The sequence below is a fragment of the Carassius carassius genome, chromosome 43 (genome assembly GCF_963082965.1).
Source record: "Carassius carassius chromosome 43, fCarCar2.1, whole genome shotgun sequence".
Classification (NCBI taxonomy): Eukaryota; Metazoa; Chordata; class Actinopteri; order Cypriniformes; family Cyprinidae; genus Carassius; species Carassius carassius.
The window spans coordinates 16,722,435-16,750,291 of record NC_081797.1 but is presented as its reverse complement, the minus strand read 5'-3'; the positions used below and the strand labels follow the sequence as shown (position 1 = coordinate 16,750,291).

At 38.0% G+C, this 27,857-nt stretch overlaps 1 protein-coding gene across 1 annotated transcript in view; it reads right to left on the bottom strand.

Annotated features, from left to right (window-relative positions):
• lamb1a (laminin, beta 1a) overlaps positions 1-27,829 on the bottom strand; it is a 39,587-nt gene extending 11,758 nt beyond the window's left edge. Inside the window, exons 1-23 of the mRNA XM_059536089.1 lie at positions 27,673-27,829; positions 27,231-27,403; positions 25,997-26,135; positions 21,727-21,800; positions 20,069-20,257; positions 19,917-19,980; positions 19,621-19,823; positions 18,302-18,422; positions 16,808-16,996; positions 15,672-15,848; positions 15,449-15,561; positions 14,065-14,144; positions 12,755-12,890; positions 12,516-12,674; positions 12,279-12,406; positions 10,710-10,830; positions 10,410-10,617; positions 2,718-2,861; positions 2,407-2,638; positions 2,159-2,322; positions 1,309-1,533; positions 916-1,133; positions 728-824 (exon numbers count right to left, since the gene is read on the bottom strand). Of these exons, the coding sequence (XP_059392072.1) occupies positions 728-824; positions 916-1,133; positions 1,309-1,533; positions 2,159-2,322; positions 2,407-2,638; positions 2,718-2,861; positions 10,410-10,617; positions 10,710-10,830; positions 12,279-12,406; positions 12,516-12,674; positions 12,755-12,890; positions 14,065-14,144; positions 15,449-15,561; positions 15,672-15,848; positions 16,808-16,996; positions 18,302-18,422; positions 19,621-19,823; positions 19,917-19,980; positions 20,069-20,257; positions 21,727-21,800; positions 25,997-26,135; positions 27,231-27,403; positions 27,673-27,700 (3,382 nt within the window). The 5' untranslated portion in view covers positions 27,701-27,829. The remainder of the gene's footprint in view (positions 1-727; positions 825-915; positions 1,134-1,308; positions 1,534-2,158; positions 2,323-2,406; positions 2,639-2,717; positions 2,862-10,409; positions 10,618-10,709; positions 10,831-12,278; positions 12,407-12,515; positions 12,675-12,754; positions 12,891-14,064; positions 14,145-15,448; positions 15,562-15,671; positions 15,849-16,807; positions 16,997-18,301; positions 18,423-19,620; positions 19,824-19,916; positions 19,981-20,068; positions 20,258-21,726; positions 21,801-25,996; positions 26,136-27,230; positions 27,404-27,672) is intronic.
• Positions 27,830-27,857: the final 28 nt, after the last annotated feature.

Below are 27,857 nucleotides of genomic sequence, written 5' to 3'. Positions count from 1 at the left end.
TGCACTTCCCTTGTGTTTAAGATCTCAAAAGCACCGGAAAATTCTTCATCACATTCAAATAGATTTCCAATGGTATGATCTGCACAACCGCAAATACAGTCAGAGAAAGGACAAAGAGTCTTTTCTGAGGAGAAGCACTGCGCCAGACACTGATGGCCCCATAAGGGGAAGCCCACGAATACAAAGGTGCATTGTGGGAGTAGAGAGGGTATTGCGAGGCTTCGACAGATCCCACCACGAGCTTGTTATGGTCGTGCACATCTGGGGCGAATCAGAGAGTGGGCCGAGGACTTCCCCATTCTGCTAGACATTCCTACAAAACTGGGTTGCCTACAGATTATATGGTTTGGGGTAATGGCAGCACAAATCTGCAGTGTTAAAACTATTATCAGTGTTTATTATTATCAATAGTTGTGCTGATTTTATATGCTGATATAGAAATAGAATCTTTTATAACATTAAAAATGTCTTTACTATCTTAACTTTTGATCAGTTTTAAGCATCCTTTTATATTAATATTAATATTACAACAAATATCACAACCAACTTGACTTAATATATAAAAAATAAAATGAACAAAATAACGCACTATAAATTATTTCCTAAAGAATATTCTGGTTCATTTGAGAAATACATCACATTACTAAAGTTAAATGCATTGCAAATTATTATCATAATTGACTGGGTCATTTATTGCATTGGTATTTTTCAGTTCTTCTGCACTCACCGTGGCACTTGACCTCAGGGTTTCCCCAGAACAGCTCTCTACACTCTCGGCAGGTTCTGCCGCCAAACCCAGGTTTACAAGAGCACTGGCCCATAATCTACAGTACAGAGAATTAAAAAATACAGATGAATCCATGCGCACGTTCTAACAATCCCAAACATGACAGATTTGTGTGAATGTGTTCTGACCTCATTGCAGGACGAGCTGAAGGAATGGTTGAGGTCGCAGTCGCAGGCCTCGCAGCCTTTCCCGCTGGCCATGTTCCAGGTGTCCGGTGCGCACTGGTCGCAGTGCTGGCCCACCACATTGGGAAGACACTGACACTGACCGCTGTTCAAGTCACAGTTGCAGTTACCCGGAGAGGGGCACATCTCCTCAACAGTGCCCATATGATTACACACACACTCTGAGAAAGACCAGGACGAAACATTAGAAACTCAGCGGCCAGGAGTCAAATGCATAGTTTTACTAGATGCAGAAAATGTTTGTTTTTTCTATACTGGTAAACTGGTACTTTATCTAGACTTGAAAAGTACAGTACAGTAAACACAGTATTGAAACATTCCTCTTTAAGAACTTACTTCTGCAGCTCTGGGTCAGAGCATTGCCGTAATAACCGAGCTTGCAGCGGTTGCATCCCTCGCCTTCGGTGTGGTACAGGCATTTGAGACAAACGCCCGTTCGGGCGTCACAGGACTCCGGGTCCGTCATGTCGATGTTGTTGTTGCACTGACAGGGCCGGCATTCTCCGCCCACCTCGTATGGGTTTCCGTAATAACCAGGGGCGCATTCTTCACACCTGGCACCTGTTCATGACACGATACAAGAGGTGTGTTGAATTACAGCTCTCACCGCTGCAAAATTACATATTGCATATTACAAGACTTAATATCACCATATTCTTCCAGATACACTATCGTCCACTAAAGTTGATTTGAATATACTCACCAAGGCTTCATTTCTTTGATAAAAAATACTGTAAAAACAGTATTAGATCATTTAGTCAATAATTTAGAAATCAGAACTGTTTTCTATGTGAATATATTTTAAAATATAATTTATTCCTGTGATCAAAGCTAAATTTTCAGCATCATTACTCCAGTCTTCAGTGTCACATGATCTTTCAGAAATCATTCTAATAAGCAGATTTTTTAAAAAACATTTCAAATATATTCAAATAGAAACAGTTCTTTAAAATAGTAATAATATTTCACAATATTACTGTTTTTACTGTATTTCAGTAATCAAATAAATGTAGCCTTGGTGAGCAGAAGAGACTTCTTTCAAAAACATAAATCACAAAAATTTCCAAACTTTTAAGTGGTACAGTAAACTATACGACTTATGTTCTAGTGTGTGTCACGGTACAGGAAATTTACAGTGTTCCTGACAGATGCTCTTCTAAATCAAATAGGATTGGTTGCTGGTTACCTTTATATCCCTGGTTGCAGACGCAGAACACCTGGTTGGAGTCGAGGCTCTTATAACAAGCGCCGGAGAACTGTCTGCCGCTGCCGGGACCGTCCGGACACATGCAGGGGCGGCAGTGGTCTCCAGAGCCCAGGACGGGGTCACCATAGTAGCCATTCAAACACCTGCAGAAGAGATTTTATAAATGAAAGGCTAAACTTTCATGTAACATCACCCTATAATATTGAAGAAAGAACACAGTGACTAACCTCTCGCAGTGGTGTCCAGTGGTGTGGTCCCTGCAGGACAGACACTGTCCCGTGAGCGGGTCGCACTGCTCAGCGTGGCCATTGCAAGTGCAGGGCCGACAGTTAGGGAATCCCCAGTGTCCCGGCAGACAGCGGTCACACTGCCGCCCATACGCTCTGGGAATACACTCGCACTGACCGGTGGCCTCGTGGCAGAAGGAGTGGACAGACCCCTCAGGACTGCAATCACATGCTAAACCAACCACAGACCACAATTATGCTTGTGAAATAAAAACATGGTGCAGTCTATGCTATTGACAAGTTGTACTTACACCTGCAGCCTTGCGGCCCAAAAAGGAAGGTGGCTGGGGCGCATTTGTCGCAGTTCCTGCCAACCACGTTGGGGCGACACTGGCACTGGCCACCGCTCGGGTCACAGACCGTGCTGAGAGACCCCTGCGGGTCACACTGACAGGCTGAGAGAAACAGAAGAGAGAGAAAGAAAGATAGGCTTAATTCATGGTAATTGGGACATTTCCTCTCAGTCATTTCAATGGCAAAAAGTGCTACAATTGACCTAAATTCACCCTAAATAAACTTGACCAATATAAGTGTTTTTTTTTACCATCAAGATTTTTTATATTACCAAATTTGATTGTTTTTCACACAGCTATCCCACTTTTCTCTATGTTTTAGAGATCAACCAATATCTTTTACCAGATTTAAGGACTTTTCCTTATTTGGATATCGGTTGTGTAATATCTGCTCAGTGTGGGCGATATACCAGTAGATACGATTAACCAGTAGAAATGTGTCAACCGGTAGAGATTTTGGACCATCGTCTCTATTGCGGTTACATGCTCATGTAATGTTGCTGTGCTAAGTCGACATGAAAACTTTTTTAAACATTGGAAGTGATTTAATGTCATTGAAACAATCAGCAGCAAAAGAGAACTAATTTTGCTTGATGCTTGACTGTTTCTGAGAGGCTTGTGCACATGTATTGAATGAGTATCAAACTGAGTAATCTTTGTCGCTTTATAGGCCCTGAACGAATAAATACATGTGTCAAAATGCCCGTCCTTTCAAGTATCCTTGTAAACACAATAATTTAAGTGTTAAGTGAATGCAAACAGCTGAGAAAGAAAACATGTGTAACAGTATATTGGATCCAGGCAGCTCTTAAAGTGACAGCAGTCTGATATTTATACTGTTTGTCATTCATATTAATCAAACAACAAAAAGAGATTAAAAAAAATCTCACTGCTCTTGACTAAATTACTTTTGCAACTTTAATAAGAAAAAATATATTAATTTATACAGTGAAGAATATGTAATGTTTTTATACATTTATGGAGTGTTTCTTATTTATTTGTTCTACGGTAGTTTTTATCCTATTGCTTGCAATTAGTTTGTCATTAATTTTTAATAAACCCAGACTGGGTTTATTTATTTTTTAATAATAAGGCTGGTATTAGTGTTTTTTTTTTTTTTTTTTTTTATATTGAGTCTGATGACAAGAACTAGGACTTTTCTATGGTAATTTTTTTTATTATATATATCATAAAGACATTATTTAAAGCAAAAATAACTATATTGTGATATGTATTTTACTGTGAAATAAAATGACTCTATATCAGCTATTATGTTAATGTTTACTATTTATTGCATTATTAATAGTCATTTAAATACTATATAAAATATCGAAATAATAATTTTTACGGGATGACAGTGAGAGCATTGATGAGATGTATGTGTCATTTACTGCTACTGTACATAGTCTGTTAATGCACTACTGACTAAAATCATCAGGTATTTCATAATCTAGGCAGACAAAAATATGAACAATTCTGACAACATGCCACTCAAAATGAACTCTAATGTAATCTATTTACAGTTTGGTTTGTTATTTTCCTGGCAATGTATAACTATTCCAGTACACTATTTTAACCAAATAAACAACACCTAAAACCTCATGTCAAACTGAAGTTAAAAACTAAAGTTTTTCCGGTAATAAAAAACAATATCGGTTGATCTCTTCTACATTCATCCATTATATTAGTTCATGGCTGTAAAAATGCCTTTTGGCTAACAACATTTTAATATCAGTATTAGCAGGTTGGAGCTTGCATACAGTTTAGCATGGGCTCAGACCCAAAAAAGCCTCTCTGGTGGATGTGCAAGGCTTATAAATCACACTGAGGTAATTCACCGGAGCTCAACTCGACACCTCAGTGGCTCTGAGTTCAAACCACCTGCGTAAAAATGCTTGCTTAGTGTTTTGGCAAGTCATCTCACCATAAAATACCTACAAAAACATATGAGACTTAGAGAAGTCACTGGTGCAGGCCAGAAGAGTCGGGAGATTTTACTTTGTTTGCTACACATTAAAGTGTAGCCTTGAAATGTGGCCTACTTTTCCCAGATGGGAGTTTGACTGTATTTTTACATTCTGTATCATATAAAGCTTGACAAGTTACAGTTTCTTAAAGTATGACTTGAAGATGTCTTTTCAGAAGTACGCTGTGTTTGAGTTCTTCGTGTGAAAGTCGTCATTTTCACACTAATATTTATAGTCAGCAAAGTTTGCGGTGATTTACGCCTCCAGCCATGTCTTTTGCTGTTCTTCTTGTCCTGACAGTTGATGAAATTGTAAAGTCTCAGACAGGAAGCAAGTAAAGCAGTATAATTATGCCTGAGGCCTTGTAACAAGCTCTGACACGAGGCAGGAAAGCACCTCTGATGAGAGACATCGGACGGAGGAAAATGAAAGCTGAATGAACGATGACAGAATGAAGACTGCACGTCTATCATAAAGGGAAAAGGGGATTCTTATGTGGTTAGAGAATGGTGCCAAAGTCATGCGATGATGACAGCCTGACAATATGTATGTGTGTGCACTTTAAACAAAGTGGCAAGATCATAAAGATCAAGTTACTATGCCATTTGTGATACTATAACAAGAACTTAAAAAATAACTAATAATTCTGGAAGGTATAGTGTGGGCATTACGCTTGCATTTGCAATTAAAAATTGATGTGCATTTATGACAATGGATTGACTGAAATCTACAGTTGGTGCATTTTGACAATGTTTACATCATGGTGTTTATACAGTAATATGTTGAAGATGGTTGTAAGTATACATATTTTATCTTCCTCACCTTTTAGAATGAGCTACATGTGGAAATGTAAAAAATAAACATTTCAAAATAAGAGTAAATTGGTATATCTTGGGCTTGTTTATAAAAAAAATTCTTGCATTATGCATGACGTTTTTGTTTTGTTTTGCGTTTGTCCTGTTTATTATTGGTATTTTGCTTGGGCAATATATATCTATATATTGTCCTGTTTATTATTGGTATTTTGCTTGGACTATATATATATATATATATATATATATAAATATTATTTTTTATTTTTTGAATGAGCAGTCTGCAATAGTAAATCACAGACATTTCAAAATTAGAGTCCTTGTGTATTTTACTCATTTGTGTGCTAAATGTAAATGTGTTTAGGAGCGTGTGTGCGCATAAAAACAAAGTCTAAACAGTTCCTTACATGACTTCCAAACTTCATGAAGTTTGAAGATAGAATATATAATATCTTAACTGGTATTACAAATTTCTATTTCTCATTTTAAGGTGTCTTAAATATGCAGTCAAAACACAGAACTGTTGTGCATTCCACAGGTATGGTTTCAGAAACGTAAATCGTAACTTTATGTCAATAGATTGGTTATGATCTGACTTATGACAATGTTTACTATGTTGTTTAAATTGTAATATGTGACCTGTTCGCACAAAATGAGTCACAATGACCAAATTTTCTATATTTTTATTAATTCTTTAATAAAACAAAATTGTTTTTTATTATTAATTCATATATTATTCAGACAGTGTAATGCACGGATTTAATATAATGTTACACATCTAATGTTTTTCCCCAACAGTTCCCCAAACGTTTACTTCAGACATAATTTGTTACTGTAACTCTGTTTTTATGTGTATATTTATCTGTTTATACGTGTTTATTTATCTGTTTATAAGTGTATATTTATCGGTTTATACATGTATATTTATCTGTTTATACGTGTTTATTTATCTGTTTATAAGTGTATATTTATCGGTTTATACGTGTATATTTATCGGTTTATACGTGTATATTTATCTGTTTATACGTGTATATTTATCTGTTTATAGGTGTATATTTATCTGTTTATAGGTGTATATTTATCTGTTTATACGTGTATATTTATCTGTTTATACGTGTATATTTATCTGTTTATATGTGTATATTTATCTGTTTATATGTGTATATTTATCTGTTTATAGGTGTATATTTATCTGTTTATACGTGTATATTTATCTGTTTATACGTGTATATTTATCTGTTTATACGTGTATATTTATCTGTTTATATGTGTATATTTATCTGTTTATATGTGTATATTTATCTGTTTATACTTGTATATTTATCAGTTTATAAGTGTATAATATTTGTTTATACGTGTCATGATTCTGCCTTCATGTACTGATTTTTCTCTAGTCTTGTGGCAGGATCATGACAGGCCCGTGTTTTGTGTACAAGCACATGGCCTTGTCTTTGGGCCATGTGCTTGTGTTGTCTCGTTTCCTTACCCCGCCCCCCTTGTTACCCTAGTTTTGTCATCATTGATTTACCTGTTCCACCTGTTGTGTTCCCTTTATAACCTCGTGTGTTTCTCTGTCCCTTTGTCAGTTCATTGTTTAATATTGCCATATATTGTCAAACTTTGTCTAATATTGTCAAAGACTGTCTAACATTGCGTGTCAATCTATGTGAGATCTGTCTGTGAGTACGTCTATTGAAAGTCTTGTCAAAGTATAAGTGTGATCCTGTTTTTGTTATAGTGTTTTGTCAAGTGTTAGTCTAGTTTATCTCTCGTCAGTCTTGCCCTTGTTTTGCCCCCTCGTGGGTTTTGTTTTCCTGTTTTGTGTACAATAAACTGTGTTGCAGTGACTACTGTCTGCATTTGGGTTCATCCTCCACCATCCTCATAACAGAATGAACCGACCAGCAAGGAACCCAGCAGACAGTATGTCCTCCTTTGAGCACAACACAGACGACCTTGCACAATGGTGGCGGAGGGCTACCGACGGTGCAAGGAATGGCAAGCTGCCAATTCTTCCCCAGGGAGAGCGGTCCCGGGGAGAGTATGCTCGGGTCGCGAACGAGAGGAGGCTGTTTCTACCAGATAGTCTCCTCAACCGCTACCTCATAGCGGGCCTCAACACACCTCCACCCCTGGCAGAACGGGAGAAGCTGGTCTGCTCCTCGTTTGGCGATATGGTGGATTGTCTGTCGCAGAGGGAGTCGCGGGGGTCCACCTTATTGTCACTCTCACCCAAGCTGCCAGTGATCCCGGAGGGTCATGTCCTGGCAGTGGTTACCCAGGGGAATCAGGTTGGCTCCACTTCCATCCCTGAGGCTTCAGTCATCCCCGAAAGTCTCCGTGGCAAACGAGGGAGACGGATCTCATGGGATTCTTCATCAGAGTCGTCCTCGACTGAGTCAGCGGTGCCTGTGACTGCCCTCCCCACTCAGGTAACAGAGCCCGCTGAGCTTCTCCGGCCGGTCACAAGTCCGGCTATGACTACCACACCGCGACCTAAGAGGAAGAAGAGGAGAAAGGGAGCCTCTCGTCCTTCATCTCAGCAGGTCCCAGAGCCCGCCACTGCAAGCGCTGTTCCCGAGCCCGCCACTGCAAGCGCTGTTCCCGTGCCCGCTTCTACAAGCGCTGTTCCCGAGCCCGCTGTCGTGAGTGCTGCAGAGAGAGCAGCGGCCGATTCAGCTGCTGAAGCTGTCTTGCGGGCTGTTTCCGCGCATCAAGAGATGCCTGTCCTCGTCGCAGCTGACACTTTGGCGGAATACCTAAAGCGTCTTGTCCAGATTCTCGAAGCCCCTGGCAAGTCTGTCATGTCATGTACCGAGTCCACTGATTCTACGAGCGCCGCACCCCAGTCAGCTGCCGTGAGCGCCATACCCCAGTCAGCTGCCGTGAGCGCCGCACCCCAGTCAGCTGCCGTGAGCTCCGAACCCCAGTCAGCTGCCGTGAGCGCCATACCCCAGTCAGCTGCCGTGAGCGCCATACCCCAGTCAGCTGCCGTGAGCGCCGAACCCCAGTCAGCTGCCGTGAGCGCCATACCCCAGTCAGCTGCCGGGAGCGCAGTACCCCAGTCTGCTGCGGACGATGATCTCCCCGATTCCGAGATGGGGAGCGCTGATACAGAGCCGTCGTTGGGGGGCTCTATTCTTGCTTCTGCTCCAATATCACCCGCAGTATCCCCTGTCTTGTCTCCTGTTGTGTTGCCTCCTGTCTCCCCTGTCAAGCTGCCTACTGTTTCCCCCAAGTCATCCCCTCATGTGTCTCCAGCCAAGTTCCCCCGGAGTCCCAGTCCTCAGTCCTCGTCCCGGAGACCCAAGACCCCCAGTCCTCCCATCCACCCTGGACTGCCCTCTAAGGACTTTGTGCTTCCCCCACCTCCTCTGCCTTGTTTATTGTTTTTGATTTTGCACCCTAACCCTGTGATTGTTTTTTCATGTTTGCCTTTAGTGTTATTTGTCATGTCTTGTTGGTTTGTGTCTTTGTCCCAGTCAGTGTTTTGTGTACAATAAACTGTGTTGCAGTGACTACTGTCTGCACTTGGGTACATCCTCCACCATCCTCATAACAATACGTGTATATTTATCTGTTTATACGTGTATATTTATCTGTTTATACGTGTATTTATCTGTTTATACGTGTATATTTATCTGTTTATACGTGTATATTTATCTGTTTATACGTGTATATTTATCTGTTTATACGTGTATATTTATCTGTTTATACGTGTATATTTATCTGTTTATAGGTGTATAGTTATCTGTTTATACGTGTATAGTTATCTGTTTATACGTGTATAGTTATCGGTTTATACGTGTATAGTTATCGGTTTATACGTGTATATTTATCTGTTTATACGTGTATATTTATCTGTTTATACGTGTATATTTATCTGTTTATACGTGTATATTTATCTGCTTATACGTGTATATTTATCTGTTTATACGTGTATATTTATCTGTTTATACGTGTATATTTATCTGTTTATAGGTGTATATTTATCTGTTTATAGGTGTATATTTATCTGTTTATAGGTGTATATTTATCTGTTTATAGGTGTATATTTATCGGTTTATACGTGTATATTTATCGGTTTATACGTGTATATTTATCGGTTTATACGTGTATATTTATCGGTTTATACGTGTATATTTATCGGTTTATACGTGTATATTTATCTGTTTATACGTGTATATTTATCTGTTTATACGTGTATATTTATCGGTTTATACGTGTATATTTATCGGTTTATACGTGTATATTTATCGGTTTATACGTGTATATTTATCGGTTTATACGTGTATATTTATCGGTTTATACGTGTATATTTATCTGTTTATACGTGTATATTTATCTGTTTATACGTGTATATTTATCTGTTTATACGTGTATATTTATCTGTTTATATGTGTATATTTATTTGTAAAACATACAAATAAAGATGTTTAATTACCATTAGGAGCACTGGGATTGCTAGACAAGGCCATAATGAACAAATTTTTGCGAAATCTTAAATTCGACCAGTTTTTTAACTCAAAAGTGAAATAAAATGAATAAAATATTTTATGTGCAACTTTTTGAATGAACAGTCAGTAATGGTAAAGTATATGCATTTTAAAATAAGAGTCCTGGTGTATTTCAGGCTTCTTTACGATTAAAAGTCCCACAGTATGAATAAAGATTTTTGGTTTTATTACACAATAAAATGTTTCTGAAATTTAACTCAACATAAAATCATGTAGCATTTGTCTGGGCTTCTTCTTCATAGGAAGGAAATACTTAAGAACATGATTTAACACATATCATCAGAAATATTATTAGTTTAAAGTAGTTTTTTTTATATTTAAGGTGGGTAATTTATTATGAAGTTATGGAGGTACCTTTAACTCCCTGGTGCAGAAAAGCGGACACACTGAAGATGTAATTCCTGCAGATATCAGTCATGGGTGTTTTCACCACAGCTTGGCTGTTCTCCAAACAGCGGTAGCGCTGGAAGGTTTCCCAGGCGCTGTTGGTCACCATGTCTCCACCCTCTGAACCAGAGCCAGAGAAAATATCCAGGTTTTTGCAGTGTGGCATGAGGACGATCTGAGAGCAAGAATAGAAATCGGTCATTCAGCATTTGAAGATTCCAGTGCAGCTGATATTGTCTGTCTAATAGGGTAAAAGAGGGAGTCTACCGAGTCGATGAGAGTGTACGGTGACTGCACATCGCTGAGAGCTGAGTAGAGAGACAGACTCAAGCGCACGGTGTAGTTCAAGCCTTCTTCAAAACACACAGGCCTAGACAGCACCACATACCTGATGGGCAAAACCAAGAGAATACATTTTCTCAGATTTAACACTCAAAGACATCAGCTTAATGAATCCTAGCGAACAGCCATCTGAAGGTGCAGTCACATTTTCCATTTGAATCGAGTCCTTTCAATAGAAATTGGCACATTCTCATATTCTGGATGAGGGAGAAAGATTTCCACATGCAGATTTCGCAACAGGTTCAAGTTGGTCATGCAAATATGCCGCACCGAACGACAGAATCTGCTTTGTTTGAAAGTGATGTCTCTTTCAGATGTGCTTCATGCATCACTACAATATTGACTATACACAATGGGTCTTTTTATTGGCTGCAAATTTTCACCTAAATCTTGCTGATGTGATCGCATCTGACTAAAAACCTAACTAGGCAGCATCCTAACTGAAGAGGCACATCAAAAGAACTGATTCTGAATGCTCTACATAGACAGGAACTCTGTGCCATACAAATACTCACTATGCAATTGACTTTACCTTAGCATTTAGACATTTTCATTTTTGGGTGAACTAACCCTTTTAAGCTTTGAATGCAATAAATACGTATATCTATAATGAATACCTCTCTGGATTTGTTGCAATACATTCTGGAATTACGGGATTAACCTTACTTACAATTTGGTTAAAATTAGCAAAATGTTGTTCATCTAGAATAGCCTTCAGTGTTTTTTTAGTATCATTTACATACTATTGTAGCTTTTATTAATATATTGAGTTAGCTTTTAAATGCGAGGTTTTGTATGACTTTTTTTTTTTGCATTTACATATTATATAAATATTTGATGGAAATCTTGAAAATATAAACTTGCTTTGGAAACTAACTGAAATAAATATGTTTAAGATGGATTAATAAAACTGAACTGAACTCTGTGAAGAAATGTGTCAAAAAAACAAAAACGAATAAAAACGACAAAAGAACATCAAAATTAACAAACCTTAAACTAAAATTAAAACTGAATATATAAAAGTAAAAGACAATTCTATATATATAAAAAAATACTACAGTAGAATATAAATAATCACTGTAAAAAATAGTGATAAAAAACATTATTTATATATTATTGTAGTTTTTATACATTTTTGATGAGTTACATTTTTAGTAATTCGATTATACACTTTTGTTGTCTTTACTTATTTATTTGTATTTGGGTTAAATTCATTTTTATTTCAGTTTTTACTTTAGTTAAGTTTTACAGTTAGTACTTTTAGTGCTTTAACTTAGCTCAGTTAGTTGAAAAAACAACATTTCACATTTTCTTAGTAGTCTTTTCAAATGTTTTGTGTAGTTTTATTTTATTTCAGCTTTATTTCAATTGTTTTTAATCGTTTTAGTTTATTTAAGGACTACATCTACTGCATGATGACTTCAAATACTGCCTAGTTATTAATGGATGAAAGGTAATGTGCATCAGGTGGTCCATATTTTAATGATCTCATACCTGGATCCGGGATGCAGAGACACCACCTGGTTGTCATCGTCAGGCATTGTGTTTGCACAGCGGCTGTCGGCGGTAATGACGCGAGGCCTGATGACAGTCATCAACACTTCTTCCCACTGCTCTGGCAGCTACACGCCATGAAAGAGCAACAGATGATGTAATGATGTATCTGCTTAGCCTTTAACTCAAGGCTGCTCAAACATGTTCATGCTAGTGTTATACTGTAGAGGAAGTCACCTGAGGTTCATATCGGATGATAATGTCATACTCCATGGAGTAGGGGATGTTGTCGATGCTGAACTCAAGATAGGCTCCTTCAGGAACGTTCACAAAACCAATGCCAGTCCAAGTAGGGGATCTGTCCTGAGGCTTGGGTCTTGGGACAACCGTCACACCCTACCGATAGAGATATATATAGAAATACATCACTCTAACACTCAAATACTTCGACGGATGGCGGTAATGAGGACACTTACAGGTCCAAACTTGGCGTCCTCAGCTTCGTAAGTGTAGTGGTCCAGAGCGATGAAGTAAAAACCAGATTCCACCTGGTCACAGCGTCTGCCAAACATGTGCTCGCGACACTGACACTGACCCGTTTCTGGAGAGCAACTGGGAAAAGAGATAACAAGAGGAAATTTAGATGGCCCTTCCTAGAGATCTGGAGGAAAATAGCTCTGGAGGACATATTTAATGCTTAAGACTCAAAACCTGTGAGAAACGGCACCCGTCTGTTTGTTGGACTGCAGTTAAAGCCTGCCTTTGAAACTCATGTAAATACAGTTTTCTTATTGGATGATACAGACTTAGAAACATTATTTTCAATGTTATCTCAGGCTTCCTGCCAGTATTTCCCCAACACACTGATTCTACTTACTAAGAAAACAGGGCAGTAGGATTAGCAAGTAGAGTTTTACAAATTCTGAAGAAAATGTAAGCTTTTTTAATCCATTTTGTTGTCAAAAATCTACTTCTGATCATAAAGAAAAGTAATAGCACAGCTCTCCTCAGAAAGAGGCATAAGTTAAAGGTGGTGGGTGGTGTTATTATTGTTAACAAAATATTCTGGTAACAAAATAAAATTACATATATATATATATATGTAATTTTATATATGTATATAATACTACCAAATAAAGTTTAAATATAATTTTTAGTGCTGTCAAACGATTAATCGCGATTAATCGCATCCAAAATGAAAGTTTTTGTTTAATGTATACGGTGTTTATTTATTATGTATATATAAATACACACACATACTGTATATATTTTGATAATATTTATAATTATACATTTATATATTCATATTCTTATATTTGATATTATATATAAATATATTTAATATGTAAAAAAAATTCTTAAATATATACATGCATGTGTTTGTATTTATATATACATAATACATATACACAGTATACAGACATATATTGTGTAAAAAAAAAACACTTTTATTTTGGATGCGATTAATCGCAATTAATCATTTGACAGCACTAATAATTTGATATTAGTAAGTCTTAAGAAATATGTCAGTAAATATGTTAATGCTTCTGAAGTATTATGGCACAGGAAGTTTTTACTAGGTAATATAATAAAAATAGATAAAAGCTATACAAAAATATGAATTACAGAAAAAGAAAAACGAATACAAATGACAAAAGCATATAAAAATGGACTAAAACCTGATCTAATAATAATAGAAAGTTATTCTAAAATGCTAAAAATGGTAGCAATAATAATAGTGATAAAATGTATTTGAATGAGAGATTCAGGAACTAGTTTTACTCACTTGTTGTTGATTGCACCACCATGATCACAGTCACAAGGTCTGCAGCCATCCATGTCATTACTGAGACCCCAGTGCTGAGGCTATGAGAGAGAGAGAGAGTTAAAAAGACCATTTAAACACCACAGTGTTTACGACAGACCTCACAAGAAGCAAAATGTAAGCAGCGGTTCTTAAAGGCAAATGATCACATTTTGGAATAACTGAATGCAAGTAATCTGGAGAAATAAATAAATATAATTGTTAAAATGAAAAGGTGTCCTGGAGCTTCCAGTGTCCAGCCTGGTAGAGGAGTAAAAGTGCTCAAAAGTAGAACATTGGTGGTTGAGGTGGTGCCCCAGCAAGAGCAAGCAACGAGATGTGCAAAAGCAATCTCACAGGTAAATCAAGGCCAGTGGATGAGGTGGGAAGAAGTGGAGCTCTCTTGGAAGGAGCTGTGAGGCACGGAAGCCTTCCAGATCAGCTTCCTTTTACAAACCAATGATGATGTCCTGCTTTCACCAGTGAACCTCAACCAATGGTTCAGAAAAGATCCAGAGAAGATCAGCGAACCTGGTAGGCTGTAAGGTAAGCCTGATGCAAGGCTGGTATACCTGGAGGCACAACCAGGCACTGAAGTGTCTTGCGGCATTTCTGGAGAACAGGAAGACATCCATCAGGACATCATGTTAGGACATCATGGAAAGGGAAAGGAGTTTGTGGGTGAAGGGGCATGTGGGGTCAAGGTGAAGACCCCAAACACTGACCAGCTGAGAGGAGATTGTGATTGGAAGCTCTCTGTCGACTTAAATCATAGGCTCTGCTTCCCGGCTGAAATTGCAGTTATCAACCTTAGACCTGGTTCTCTTCACTACGTACTGCGTACATCATAGAGCTCACTGTGCCCTGGGAGGATGCGGTGGAGGAGGCCTATGAACGCAAGAGTCTTAAGTATTCTGAGCTGGCAGATAATGCAAAGCAACGTGGCTGGAAAACAAAGGTTTGTCCAGTCGAAGTTGGCTGTAGGGCCTACGTGAGGAGATCTGTCATCAAACTGTTAAAGGAACTAGGAATCTAAGGCCAATCCCAATGGCAAGCTTTCAAGGCCCTTTCTAGTGCCGCTGAAAAATCGAGTCGATGGCTCTGTATTAAAGAGGAGGGAATCAGTCTGGAACCCATAACAACAGAGGTGAAAACAGGGGGGCCGACTGAGACTTCTCAGGCAGGTGCAATAGTAATATGGGAGAGTACCACCTAGTCCTATAATGTAACTATATATATATATCAATGCACATTTAATAAAACTGTTGTATGATTTACAATCATTTACAAAAGTGTCATTACATATTATAAAAGCACAGTGTACAAAGAAAAATGAATGAACTGATAAAGTAAACAGAAGACGCACCAGACACTGGTCACAGTTCCTTCCGGTAACCAGACGTTTACAGTAGCAGTTTCCTGAGTCTGTATCACATGGACTTGCACCTGGAACCGTCCCCAAAGCATTGCACGTGCATGCTGGGTAACAACAAAACCAAAGGAACTTTTATTTGAGATCTTTCAAAACCATGAACATGAATTGATGAATGATTTGGGTTGGCTATATATTGTGTATGGCATGGACTTACGCTGGCATCCCAGAGGGTCGTCGCTGAGTCCGTAATGGCCCTGTTTGCATTGGTCACAGCGCTCACCCTCCACATTAGGCTTACAGCGACACTGACCCGCAATCAGTCCGAGAGACACGTCTGTCAGCGGATCACACACCCCACCATTGAGAGAGCCGACCGGATCGCAGTTACAGGCTGGAAAAGATCAATCCGGACAGCGTACTTAAAGACAATAGGAAGAACTGTGGACAGCTGGGAAAACTAACACACGGAGCCATGGAAATTCAGTGCAGCAGTAAAGATGCTCTGTGCCAACTTTTTTTTATCGCGATACTGTTTTTTGCTACTAATTTTGTTAAAACTATCTAGTACAAAGTTCACGAAAGATACTTCCATTGTTTAGCATTGTTCACACAACAAATACTGGACACACAACAATAAAATTTAGTTTGTTAACATTAGTTAACAGAATTATTCATCTACAATGTACATTGATGTTAATATAATATATTAACATTGATATATATATATAGATTAACATTAACATATATATATATATATATATATATATATATATATATATATATTTGTTCAGAATTAATGCTAATTAATACTTAATACTTAAACATTCATTTAAATATCTACAAAATAATTTTTTGTTAATTCATGTTTGTTTAGAAGTTAGTAATGAATACTAGTTTGAAATGCTAAAAATACACATAGAAATGTACATTAATCAAATAAATAAATAGTATTTTTATTGTTACTCCATGTTCATAATTGGATTAATATTAACAAATTGTATTGCATTTTAAGCTATTATCATAGTTTGATGTAAAACTCAGACACCACATTTCTGCTCTGTGGTCAAAGAGTTCAAACTGAAAAACCTCAGTCACCACAACAAAAGAGGAATGTGAAACCCTAGACGCGTGTGGTTTGAGGAAGGGCGGCGCTTCACCTTGTGGTAACGGACTACTTCAAAGCCCAGGTGTTTCTGCTCCCAAATCTGCACGAGCAGAGATGAACAAAGCAACAGCTAGACCAGACTCTCATCACAAACTAGACCAGACAGGTAGAGGAGCAGCGGCCGTCTGAAGGGGGAAAAAACCTCAGAGGAAACGAAAGGAGAGGAAATGAGAGGGGACACGTACACTCGCAGATGTTGGGGTCGCGGATGTCTTTCTCCGGATGCTGGTAGAAGAAGGGCTTGCACTGCTCACACTTGTGACCCATGGTGTTGTGTCTGCAGTCGTCGCACACGCCGCCGCTCACATTACCCGACGCCTGATACACGGCCATGTCGAAATGACAGGAATCAGAGTGATGATTGCAGTTACACTCTGTGAAAGAAGCAAAGAAATGGCAGATGATTAAGTAACAACTGTAACAAAAAAACAATTTTGACAAAGTATGACAAAGTTTAAAAACTATAATGCATTAACAGCACGACAAATTACGACATAAAAACTGTAATGGAGTAACAGTTACACAATAAAGAACAACGTTGTTTATAAACTAGAATGCAGTAACAACTGCACGACATTTAAAAACTAAAATGCAATAACTATGGCATAACAAAGAATTATGATGTTTATAGACTATAACGCCATAACAATTGCATTATAAACAATTACGAGTTTTAAAATCTATAGTGCAGAAACAATTTCACAAATGAATTTGCCATGTTTAAAAACTATAACGCAGTAATGATTGCATAACATAGAATTGACGTTTAAAGACTATAACCATGTTTACGAGAATTACTATGTGTAAAAACTATTACGCCCCTTTCACACTGCGATTACGGAAAATACACGGGTAATGTGTCCTGGCAATTGCGCTAGATTTTGCCCCTTTCACACTGCCAGTGATTACCTGGAATATGTCCGTGCGTTCACACACAACCCTGTAAAGGTCCCGTAACGACACGTGACATCTGGGCGTGACGTGTAATGTACGCGTTGAAAACGTTAGGCACATTAACTTTCACTAAAGCTGGTGAACGATCTCAGCTTCAGCGCAGATAGTGAGGAACTAACTGATCTCTGCTTCATTACAGTTTGCGCATATTTGTTTTGTCGTGAACGTTGATCTTCCTTCAAAACACCTGGTAAAAGAGTTGCAGGATAACGTGCGTAATCACTACGACACACCCTTTACGGCATTAGTTCTGTCTTTTGCTCACACACAGCTCATTCCGGGACTGAACCCGGCAATGTTACTAGGTCACCAACCCGGGATCAATCCCAGGACATGTTTGTGTTCACACAGAAGGTGACCCAGCAATTTTCCGGGACCGATGTGCAATGTGCAATGTGAAAGGGGCTTCAGTGGCGCAACAGATCACAAAACTCATGGTTCAGATCACATTATGGATTCTGAGTCACGGATCGGATCATTTAAAACATTTTGTTTAATTAAAAAAATATGTATTAAATAACTCAAAGCCATGTGATGAAACCATCAAGTAAAATGTAATAGTGCATTTTCAGTATATTTTAACATAAATATCACTACACTTTATAACCAGAATTCACTTTGTCATAAAAAGTTATTTTTAAATAAATTAATAGATTCAGACAAAAAATAAATAAAAAATGAGCATGATTTCATTGGCCATCACTGAACATTGCAGAAGATCATACTTTTACAGGCGTTTGTGTTGCGTCCCTCTGCGGGTCTCCAGGGCAGGTCATGGTAAAAGTCCTGACAGCGCTCACAGTTCAGCCCCATGGTATTATGATTACACATACAATGGCCATGGACCTACGGCAAAACAGACATAACAATGATAACCAAGAACAAAATAAATGTAATCAAACTGAGACTAAGTGTGGAACAGGATATTTAAAGGCACCACAAATTATAAACAAGTAAGTCTTGTTCTCCTGTCCTCAGAAATGAATTTGAGCTAATTTCCTACTCAGACCCTACAAGAGAAAAGTTTACAACAGAAACTTAGAAAAAAGATGGAGTTGCTCAGAACGGTCTACAAATCCGGCCCTAAACCAGATGGCAACAGGAAATGTTTATACTGGATGCATCTGGTCTGCATTAAACAAGCCCCGGTCCTGGCACAGACACAGATCTAGATGCAGTCTATATGTGAGCTTTCACAGAACTGCTCTGTGCCTGGAAATGAACTAGAGTCACATCAGTGCCTTTGAAGTTCTTGCACATAAAAAGGTAGTGAGATTGAGATCTGGATGTAAGATCTGTTCATTACTTTTTTCTAAGGACCGCAAAAGACTGAGACACATCTCAGTGCAGACGGATTGCAAACAGAGAAGACCTCAGACTAAACAGGAACCTCATTCCTTTGGTGTATTTCGTCTTTGGCTTTTCAAATCATTGATCTAAAACGACAGAAACACATGCTACAACTTCAAGCATAAATGAAACACAACCAAAAAAGGTTTGTAAACAACAGACACTGCGTGCATTTTCTCTGCCACATGGTTATTTGCTCTGTAAACTATTCAATAATGAAACCACGAGGCGGTCCGCATACTTTCATACTGATGTGAAACAGATCCAAACTGAATTAGCTGCAGACTGTGATGTGACTTCAAACGATTTCTTCCCATGACAAATGTGTGTGAGATGTTTTCTTCAAAGCAGAGGTTTAAAAAGCCACAAAAGGGTCTGCTGCATTTAAATGTGGCATAAATCAAAAACCAATTAAATTAGCTTTATTTATCTACAATTCATTCAGGTATATTGCTGCATTAAAATGTTATATTTTCAGCTCAGTCAGTTCGTAATTGCTAAGTCAATTTGTGGTGGCGATTGGAGGGAAAAATTAAGAAAAAATGTAATATAATAAAAATAACTATAATTCAAATATAACAATAAATACTATAATTGCACAAAAAAAATCTATGTAAAATATATAATGTAAAAAAAAATAATGAAAAAATAAAAATAAATAAACAGTTATCAACATGCATGGCCTAAAACTCACCATGCCCTCCACAACCTCTCCAGCTCCATCGACGGGGGCGCATTCAGACGCGTGACCATAGCAAAAACAGTTTCCTCTGACCACCATGTCGTAGACTGAGTAGTAGTACTTCTCCTTGATCTCTATACGTGAGTCCAGAAGATTGTCCCCGAGAGTGTGCAGTTTAGTGAACTTCACCCTCAGATTAGTGATCTTTAACATGTCTATAAATGAAATGAAGCAAGAAGTTGGGTTCACACTTTTACACCACTTAATGACAAGCATGTATATTAAAATGTTTTCATTTGTGTCCTTACTTTGAATTCTGGGGCTGTAGGGATCATCAATCCTGAAGGCTGGATCCAAAACCCTAAAGATGGCCTTCAGAGGCCAAAGGAACAAGAGTCAATGGAAAATCCAGTATATGAGCAAGTATTCACCAGAAGCGCGGTGCATTTCCAGAGCTCACCTCGCCCTCAGTTGAGGGTTCAATGTCGGAGTAGCGGGAATCGCAGATAACGTCGTCCACTTTGGTCATGGGTCCTTGAGAGATGAAGGGGAAGGAGGATTCGCAGTCATAGGCGAAGTAACGGTACACTTGCCAAGTCTTCCCGAAGTCTGACGACCGTTCGATCACCATAGCAGCAGGTCTGAACGTCTAGATAGGGAGCATAAGAGGACACCGTCCACTTTGGATTGATACTCAAATATGGATGATAATGCTTCCTTACATAATATCTATACTGTTTTTTTGGTTACACTTTATCTTAAGGTGACATTACCTTAAATTACAGAAATTAGTACTCTGTAATTTTAATCAACTACAGGGGTTAGTTAGGGTTAGTTGCTTAAAATTATGCCTAATTTACTGTTATTGAAGTAATTGCATGTAATGTATGTAACTATGCCACCTTAACATAAAGTGTTATCCATTTTTTTATCCAAAATTACCGTGTTTTAATTTGTGCCATAAAACTATCACTAAATCATGATGAAATGTGACATTTTTGATAATAATCAATAATAATAATAATAGGTTTTTAAGAAGGTATATTTTTTTCAATATGGAAATTCTGGCCTAAAAATAATATATTATTATTGTCATGTTATAGCCATTAACAGATAAATGGATGCCATTAAAATAATATTTTGTGTCATTAAAAATAAAACACTAAAAAGTCAAATAAATCGATTTAAATGCTGCAAGTGAATTTATGCATCTCAACATTATAATTTAGTTACAAAATGTATATTCATTCTGAAAAAGGGCTTAAATTTTAAAGTTAATAAATTATGCAGAAAACATTATAGCATTATATCATCCAGTGTTATTTTAGTATTGAAAGCAATTGAAAGTAATATTTTTTGGTTTCATGATTTCTAGTCAAAGTTATAGTAATTAATTTAAGTTCTTGTCATTGTTAGCCATTTTTTTATATAGTTTTCGTTAATTTTCATTTTTAGTTAAATCCAACAACAAATAAACAGCATATTGTGAGAAATTATGAAACTAGTGATGTATTTTTATTTTATTATGAAACGAAATCTCTAGTTTCATAATTTCATAATTTTTTATATGTTTTTTAAGGCACAATGTTAAATACCTAGACACTGTACCGTTATTATGAAAATTTCCATTTAGTTTAAGTACTAGTATCGATATTGCCATTACTGGCTTGGATAGAATTTGGTATTGGATCAAACATAATGTTATATTATATTATAACAAACAAATAGTGATGAAAGTTTTGTCCCTGTACAATGTCCCAACAATCGTTCCAATCAGCATCACATGAGCACTATTGTTCTCTTGACGCCAGTCGTTTCAAATGCGCTCTCTCTGGTTTCTTTGAACTGCATTGCTGAAGAGAGATCATGCTGAAATGTAATCTTCAGCTAAAGCATTCCAGTCGTTTCAGTCAGCTGCACAGCTGGGTTTATCCCTGACCTCCCACGGCTCCCACACACTGAGCAGCACTTCCCCTCCTGCCAGCCAAATTCACATCAGCCCCCCTTCCCTTCCCACATTCACTCCTAACCACCGCAAATCTCACCTCAGCCCGGGGCTGTGGCGACACCTTCCCCCCAAAACACACATCACCAGCTGACTGTCCCCTCAGCACTTACTTTAAAGGTCATGATAAGGTGGGTGAAGTGGAACTCTGCCTCCAGGTTCAACTGGATTGTGACGTTCTCCAGGCCTGAGAAAGAGAGAGATAAAGACATGACTTAAGACAAAGAGTTACATTTCTCCACATTTATTAATGCAGTTCCATTAGTTAAGTGCCAAACAGTTCTTTAGGCTCTTTTCTTGCATCTGTGGTTTCATGAAGAACTTTTCAAGAACCATTCCATTCCATAGAAAAATTATTTACATGTTTAAAATGCTCTTCACACACAAAGGTGTTCTTTTAAGAACTGTTGACTGAAAAGTTCTTTGAGGAACCAAAAATCGTCTTATATGGCATCACTGTTTTGCAATCTTTATTTTCATTATCTCATGGTCTTAAAAGACTTTAATACAATGACTTAATATAAAAGCTTAAAACCTGGACCCCATTATTCATTCTATGCATAAAACAACAACATATATAGAATATCTAAATATAAATATAAATATATATATATATATATATTCTATTGTTTTACAAACAAAGGTGATAATAATTTTATTCTCATTATTTGTCATGAACCCTACCTTGAATATGTTATAATATATTAATTGTCTCTAAATGAAATGAAAGTCTCTATTTGTTCTCTATTTAATCTAACTGCTGGTTAGGAGAAACAATTGAGATTAAAAAGATATTTTGTGTGATGTTTTGGTAATGCTTTACAATAAGGTTTCATTTGTTAAAATTAGTTAGCTGCACATTAACAAGAAACTAACAATGAAAATACTGCTTAATGTTTATTAATCTTAGTCAAAGATAATTTTAAAATGTATTAATACATTGTTAAGGTCAAAGGTTGCATTTGTTAATATTATTTTATGGACCTAAGCTTACAAGAAATAACAATGAACAGTTGTTTTTTTACGCATCATGGTATTGTCGTGAACGCGTGATGAAGACAGACAGAAGAGAAGAAATTGTTGAATAAAGTCGTTATTTTGTTTTCTTTATGCACAAAAGTAGCTCTTAGCTTCATAAAATTAAGGTTGAACCACTGATGTCACGTGGACTATTTAAGTGTCAGTTGTGTTGTTGACTATGGAGAGTCAGAAAGCTTTCGGATTTCATCAAAAATAACTTAAATTGTGTTCCAAAGATGAACAAAGGTTTCACAGTTTTGGAACGATATGAGGGAGAGTAATTAAGTGAAGTGACATTCAGCCAAGTATGGTGACCCATACTCAGAATTTGTGCTCTGCATTTAACCCATCCGAAATGCACACACACAGAGCAGTGAACACACACACACACTGTGAGCACACACCCGGAGCAGTGGGCAGCCATTTATGCTGCGGCGCCCGGGGAGCAGTTGGGGGTTCGATGCCTTGCTCAAGGGCACCTAAGTCGTGGTATTGAAGGTGGAGAGAGAACTGTACATGCACTCCCCCCACCTACAATTCCTGCCGGCCCGGGACTCGAACTCACAACCTTTCAATTGGGAGTCCGACTCTCTAACCATTAGACCACGACTTCCCGAAATTACATTTTTTGGATGAACTATCCCATTAACTCATGGGACTTTATTGTAAAGTGTCACCAATTTTTTTCCATTAATGTAATAGGAACATCTGCATTTTGTACATTAAAAAGCAATGCACAATTCCCCTAATAGTACTTCAGAACTCTACTGCTCTATAGTTACACTAAACATCTGCTTTTTGTTTTGTGGGAAAAGTCTTTAGGGTTCCATAAACATCAAAAATAAGAATAAATAGATTCATATTTTTAATTAAGTAGGAGGTCACCCCTGGTATTCTCAGGCCTTTGGCCCAGTTGGCTGCTGGACCCCATACTCTCTCCTAAACAATACATTCACAGGCTTCTCTGGTTGCATTCATGGCCCCTCGTTTCCTGTCCCACTAAATTTCACACTCCTCCGCTGCAATAACCAGTAAATCTCTGGATTTCTATTTCCTCTGTCTGTTTGAGTCATCAAGGAACATATGGCTTGTAGAACTGTACATTATTATAGCTTGCAGCAGCTGGACCTTCTCCATGTTGGCCAAAAATGTTTCGCAACTCAACCAAGTGGGTGGTTGTAGGATAATGGGAGTTTTCCAAGGTAAAGTATGTCTTAAAATCTCACGATGTGAGGAACAGAATACAACCCGAATTCCGGAAAAGTTGGGACGATTTTTAAATTTTAATAAAATGAAAACTAAAAGACTTTCAAATCACATGAGCCAATATTTTATTCACAATAGAACATAGATAACATAGCAAATGTTTAAACTGAGAAAGTTTACAATTTTATGCACAAAATGAGCTCATTTCAATTTTGATTTCTGCTACAGGTCTCAAAATAGTTGGGACGGGGCATGTTTACCATGGTGTAGCATCTCCTTTTCTTTTCAAAACAGTTTGAAGACGTCTGGGCATTGAGGCTATGAGTTGCTGGAGTTTTGCTGTTGGAATTTGGTCCCATTCTTGCCTTATATAGATTTCCAGCTGCTGAAGAGTTCGTGGTCGTCTTTGACGTATTTTTCGTTTAATGATGCGCCAAATGTTCTCTATAGGTGAAAGATCTGGACTGCAGGCAGGCCAGGTTAGCACCCGGACTCTTCTACGACGAAGCCATGCTGTTGTTATAGCTGCAGTATGTGGTTTTGCATTGTCCTGCTGAAATAAACAAGGCATTCCCTGAAATAGACGTTGTTTGGAGGGAAGCATATGTTGCTCTAAAACCTTTATATACCTTTCAGCATTCACAGAGCCTTCCAAAACATGCAAGCTGCCCATACCGTATGCACTTATGCACCCCCATACCATCAGAGATGCTGGCTTTTGAACTGAACGCTGATAACATGCTGGAAGGTCTCCCTCCTCTTTAGCCCGGAGGACACGGCGTCCGTGATTTCCAACAAGAATGTCAAATTTGGACTCGTCTGACCATAAAACACTATTCCACTTTGAAATAGTCCATTTTAAATGAGCCTTGGCCCACAGGACACGACGGCGCTTCTGGACCATGTTCACATATGGCTTCCTTTTTGCATGATAGAGCTTTAGTTGGCATCTGCTGATGGCACGGCGGATTGTGTTTACCGACAGTGGTTTCTGAAAGTATTCCTGGGCCCATTTAGTAATGTCATTGACACAATCATGCCGATGAGTGATGCAGTGTCGTCTGAGAGCCCGAAGACAACGGGCATCCAATAAAGGTCTCCGGCCTTGTCCCTTACGCACAGAGATTTCTCCAGTTTCTCTGAATCTTTTGATGATGTTATGCACTGTAGATGATGAGATTTGCAAAGCCTTTGCAATTTGACGTTGAGGAACATTGTTTTTAAAGTTTTCCACAATTTTTTTACGCAGTCTTTCACAGATTGGAGAGCCTCTGCCCATCTTTACTTCTGAGAGACTCTGATTCTCTAAGACAAAGCTTTTATAGCTAATCATGTTACAGACCTGATATCAATTAACTTAATTAATCACTAGATGTTCTCCCAGCTGAATCTTTTCAAAACTGCTTGCTTTTTTAGCCATTTGTTGCCCCCGTGCCAACTTTTTTGAGACCTGTCGCAGGCATTAAATTTTAAATGAGCTAATTAAGTGGATAAAAGTGTAAAATTTCTCAGTTTAAACATTTGCTATGTTATCTATGTTCTATTTCCGGAATTCGGGTTGTAGAATTTAAGTCATTATTCACTGAAAGTTGCTCTCAAAACTACATTTGCATTTCTGCTTATTCAAAATTAGGTTGCAACACAACAACCAAGGACAGTTGTTAAAGGGTCACACAAGTCTAAGAGTAAAAATAAGAGTGGCTATGCTATGGCAAAAAAAAATAAGGGAAAAAAAAGTCATGTGTTTTTAACATTAAGTAAAACAATTGAGTACATTAATCAGGGTTTTTTTTTATTATTGGACTGAAACAGCATGGGATAAATGACACAATCTTCAATTGGCAGGTAGAAAACTCTTTCCCAAGGGAAAAAGACATGTCATTCCACACTTTAAAGACTGGTCATCACCTTAACTGGTCAGCAATTACACAACTGCTTTGAAGTAGTAAGTCCCTCCATTGGTCTGATTATAGGGGAACTAACGGACACACTAATGAGAGAGCGTTCCCTCTAATAAGACTTTGTTTCACAGCTTTGATCAATTCCCGTGAGAACTACACGATCTTTGACTGAGTAAACACCTAAAATAGTACTGAATAGTATTGAAAAGAAAGGAAGATGTGCAATTGTTTGGTTTGGAGTCACAACACAACTCACCATTTTCTGACTGCCACCAAGTCTTGAGGCGGTTAGGGGCGAACGTAGTCACGACATTTTCGATTCTGTGGCTGGTTACTTGGTGTATGCTCTCATCGTAGGTTCCCCTGGAATCGCACACAAAGCACTTCTTCTCTTCCTGCGATGGAGGGGGTGGAAAACCAGATAATGTCAATGGCATTCTTGTGACGTAAGAACTTCTCCAAACGAAATGAATGACTGTGAGTGTCCCTGAGATACTGAAGCAAGTCAACCCACTTGGTCTGACTTACATGACACAGCAAAGTCTGATGGCCCACAGAGAGCATTGGTTTCATGTGGAGGCCAGATGTTCAGAGCTGCTTTGTGACATTTTCTTTTAATTAAAAACCTATTTAAGCAATTTGACTCTATTGAGGGCAATTGGCTGGAAAATTGGGATATATGTTGTGTTGTAATGTGGCTAGTGCGTTAAAATAAGTTCCTGTCCACCTTCACCTCATAACCTCCATTTGACCTCTTCTCCAACTCAATATGTTGCACTGCAAAGGTATTTCTTTGATGACACCAAATGATTTTAAATGATTGAACGTGAAAAGAGATGAAGATAAATGGATCAAAAGAACCGATCCAATATGTCTCGAGACAACACTTGGAAGTAATTATCTCCCTGTTATGGTGTGGTATGAGTGATCATCACTCAGCCATAGCATCAACAAACCCCTATAAACCTGCAGATTGCATTTTTGAAGATTCGGAAGCCCCACATGAGATGTTCAATGGCCCTACGTAAAACATTTTAAGGCGTTTTGTCTGGAAGGAAGTAGTCTAGACATTCTAGAGTCGAAGGAAACAAATCTCTAAAGACAAACATGTTCCAAAAACACCCACATGAAATAACAGCACAGCATTAAATCTCTTTCTGAAGATGTTACAGATAAAAGCCCCAAAGGGTGTTGGAAGAAATCCCACAAGTGGAAATAAACCACATGAATTCTCAATTGTGGCAATAAAATACAATTATCAGGCGAGTATAGAGCCCTAAGGGATGCAGTTTTCATTTCAAATTAATATACAGTATATCATTTGATGTCATGACGTGACCATAAATTTAATTACAACTTGAAAAATAAAATACATTTTTAACACTATGTAATGATTCAATAATTCAAACTTAACTGCTAAACTTTTAATGCTAAAACAGCTATATTTAATCAACAATGAAGGATTGAACTGTTTGCAGCACATAGGTTACCTGCAAATGACTGACTATACAAAAAGGCTCAGGTTTCTGGAGTCCGCATGTGGAGGTGGCCGAGAGTTGGTGTGCTCTTCCAATGAGAAGATCTCCTGTGGCAGGATAACAGCTCCCCTCTGTGCAAACATCTTCCAGCTCAGGCACATCTGCCAGAGCCCATGCCCCTAAAACTTTGTGGAAGAAAAACTGTTATATGCATCTGGTAGTAGTGAAATGTAATACAATATATACTTTGTTTGCTTGTATTTTAGGGTCCCTTAAATTCCAGTTTTAGAAAAGCTAAAAAGACATTATAAAATTATATAAATCAGAATTTCATTTTCTATTGAAGGTTATCTACTTAATATCTACTTAAACGTTAATGAGAAACTATGTTTTATATAGGTCAGACCTCTACATAAAGAGGCTTTGCCTCAACAAAACTAAAAAGAAAACTTACTTAAAAGGGCTGCGAGCTGTAACAGCATGTTTCTAGATTCTTCCTTAGCTGGGGTGCAGTAATCCTGATTCTGCTTGGAAACTGCAGAGCTGAGTCTGATCCCTGCAGACTGTTCTGCTGCTTTACTGCAACCAGAGCTGCGCGAAACTTTTTCTCCTACGCCGCTAATCTTCTGCGCATGCGCA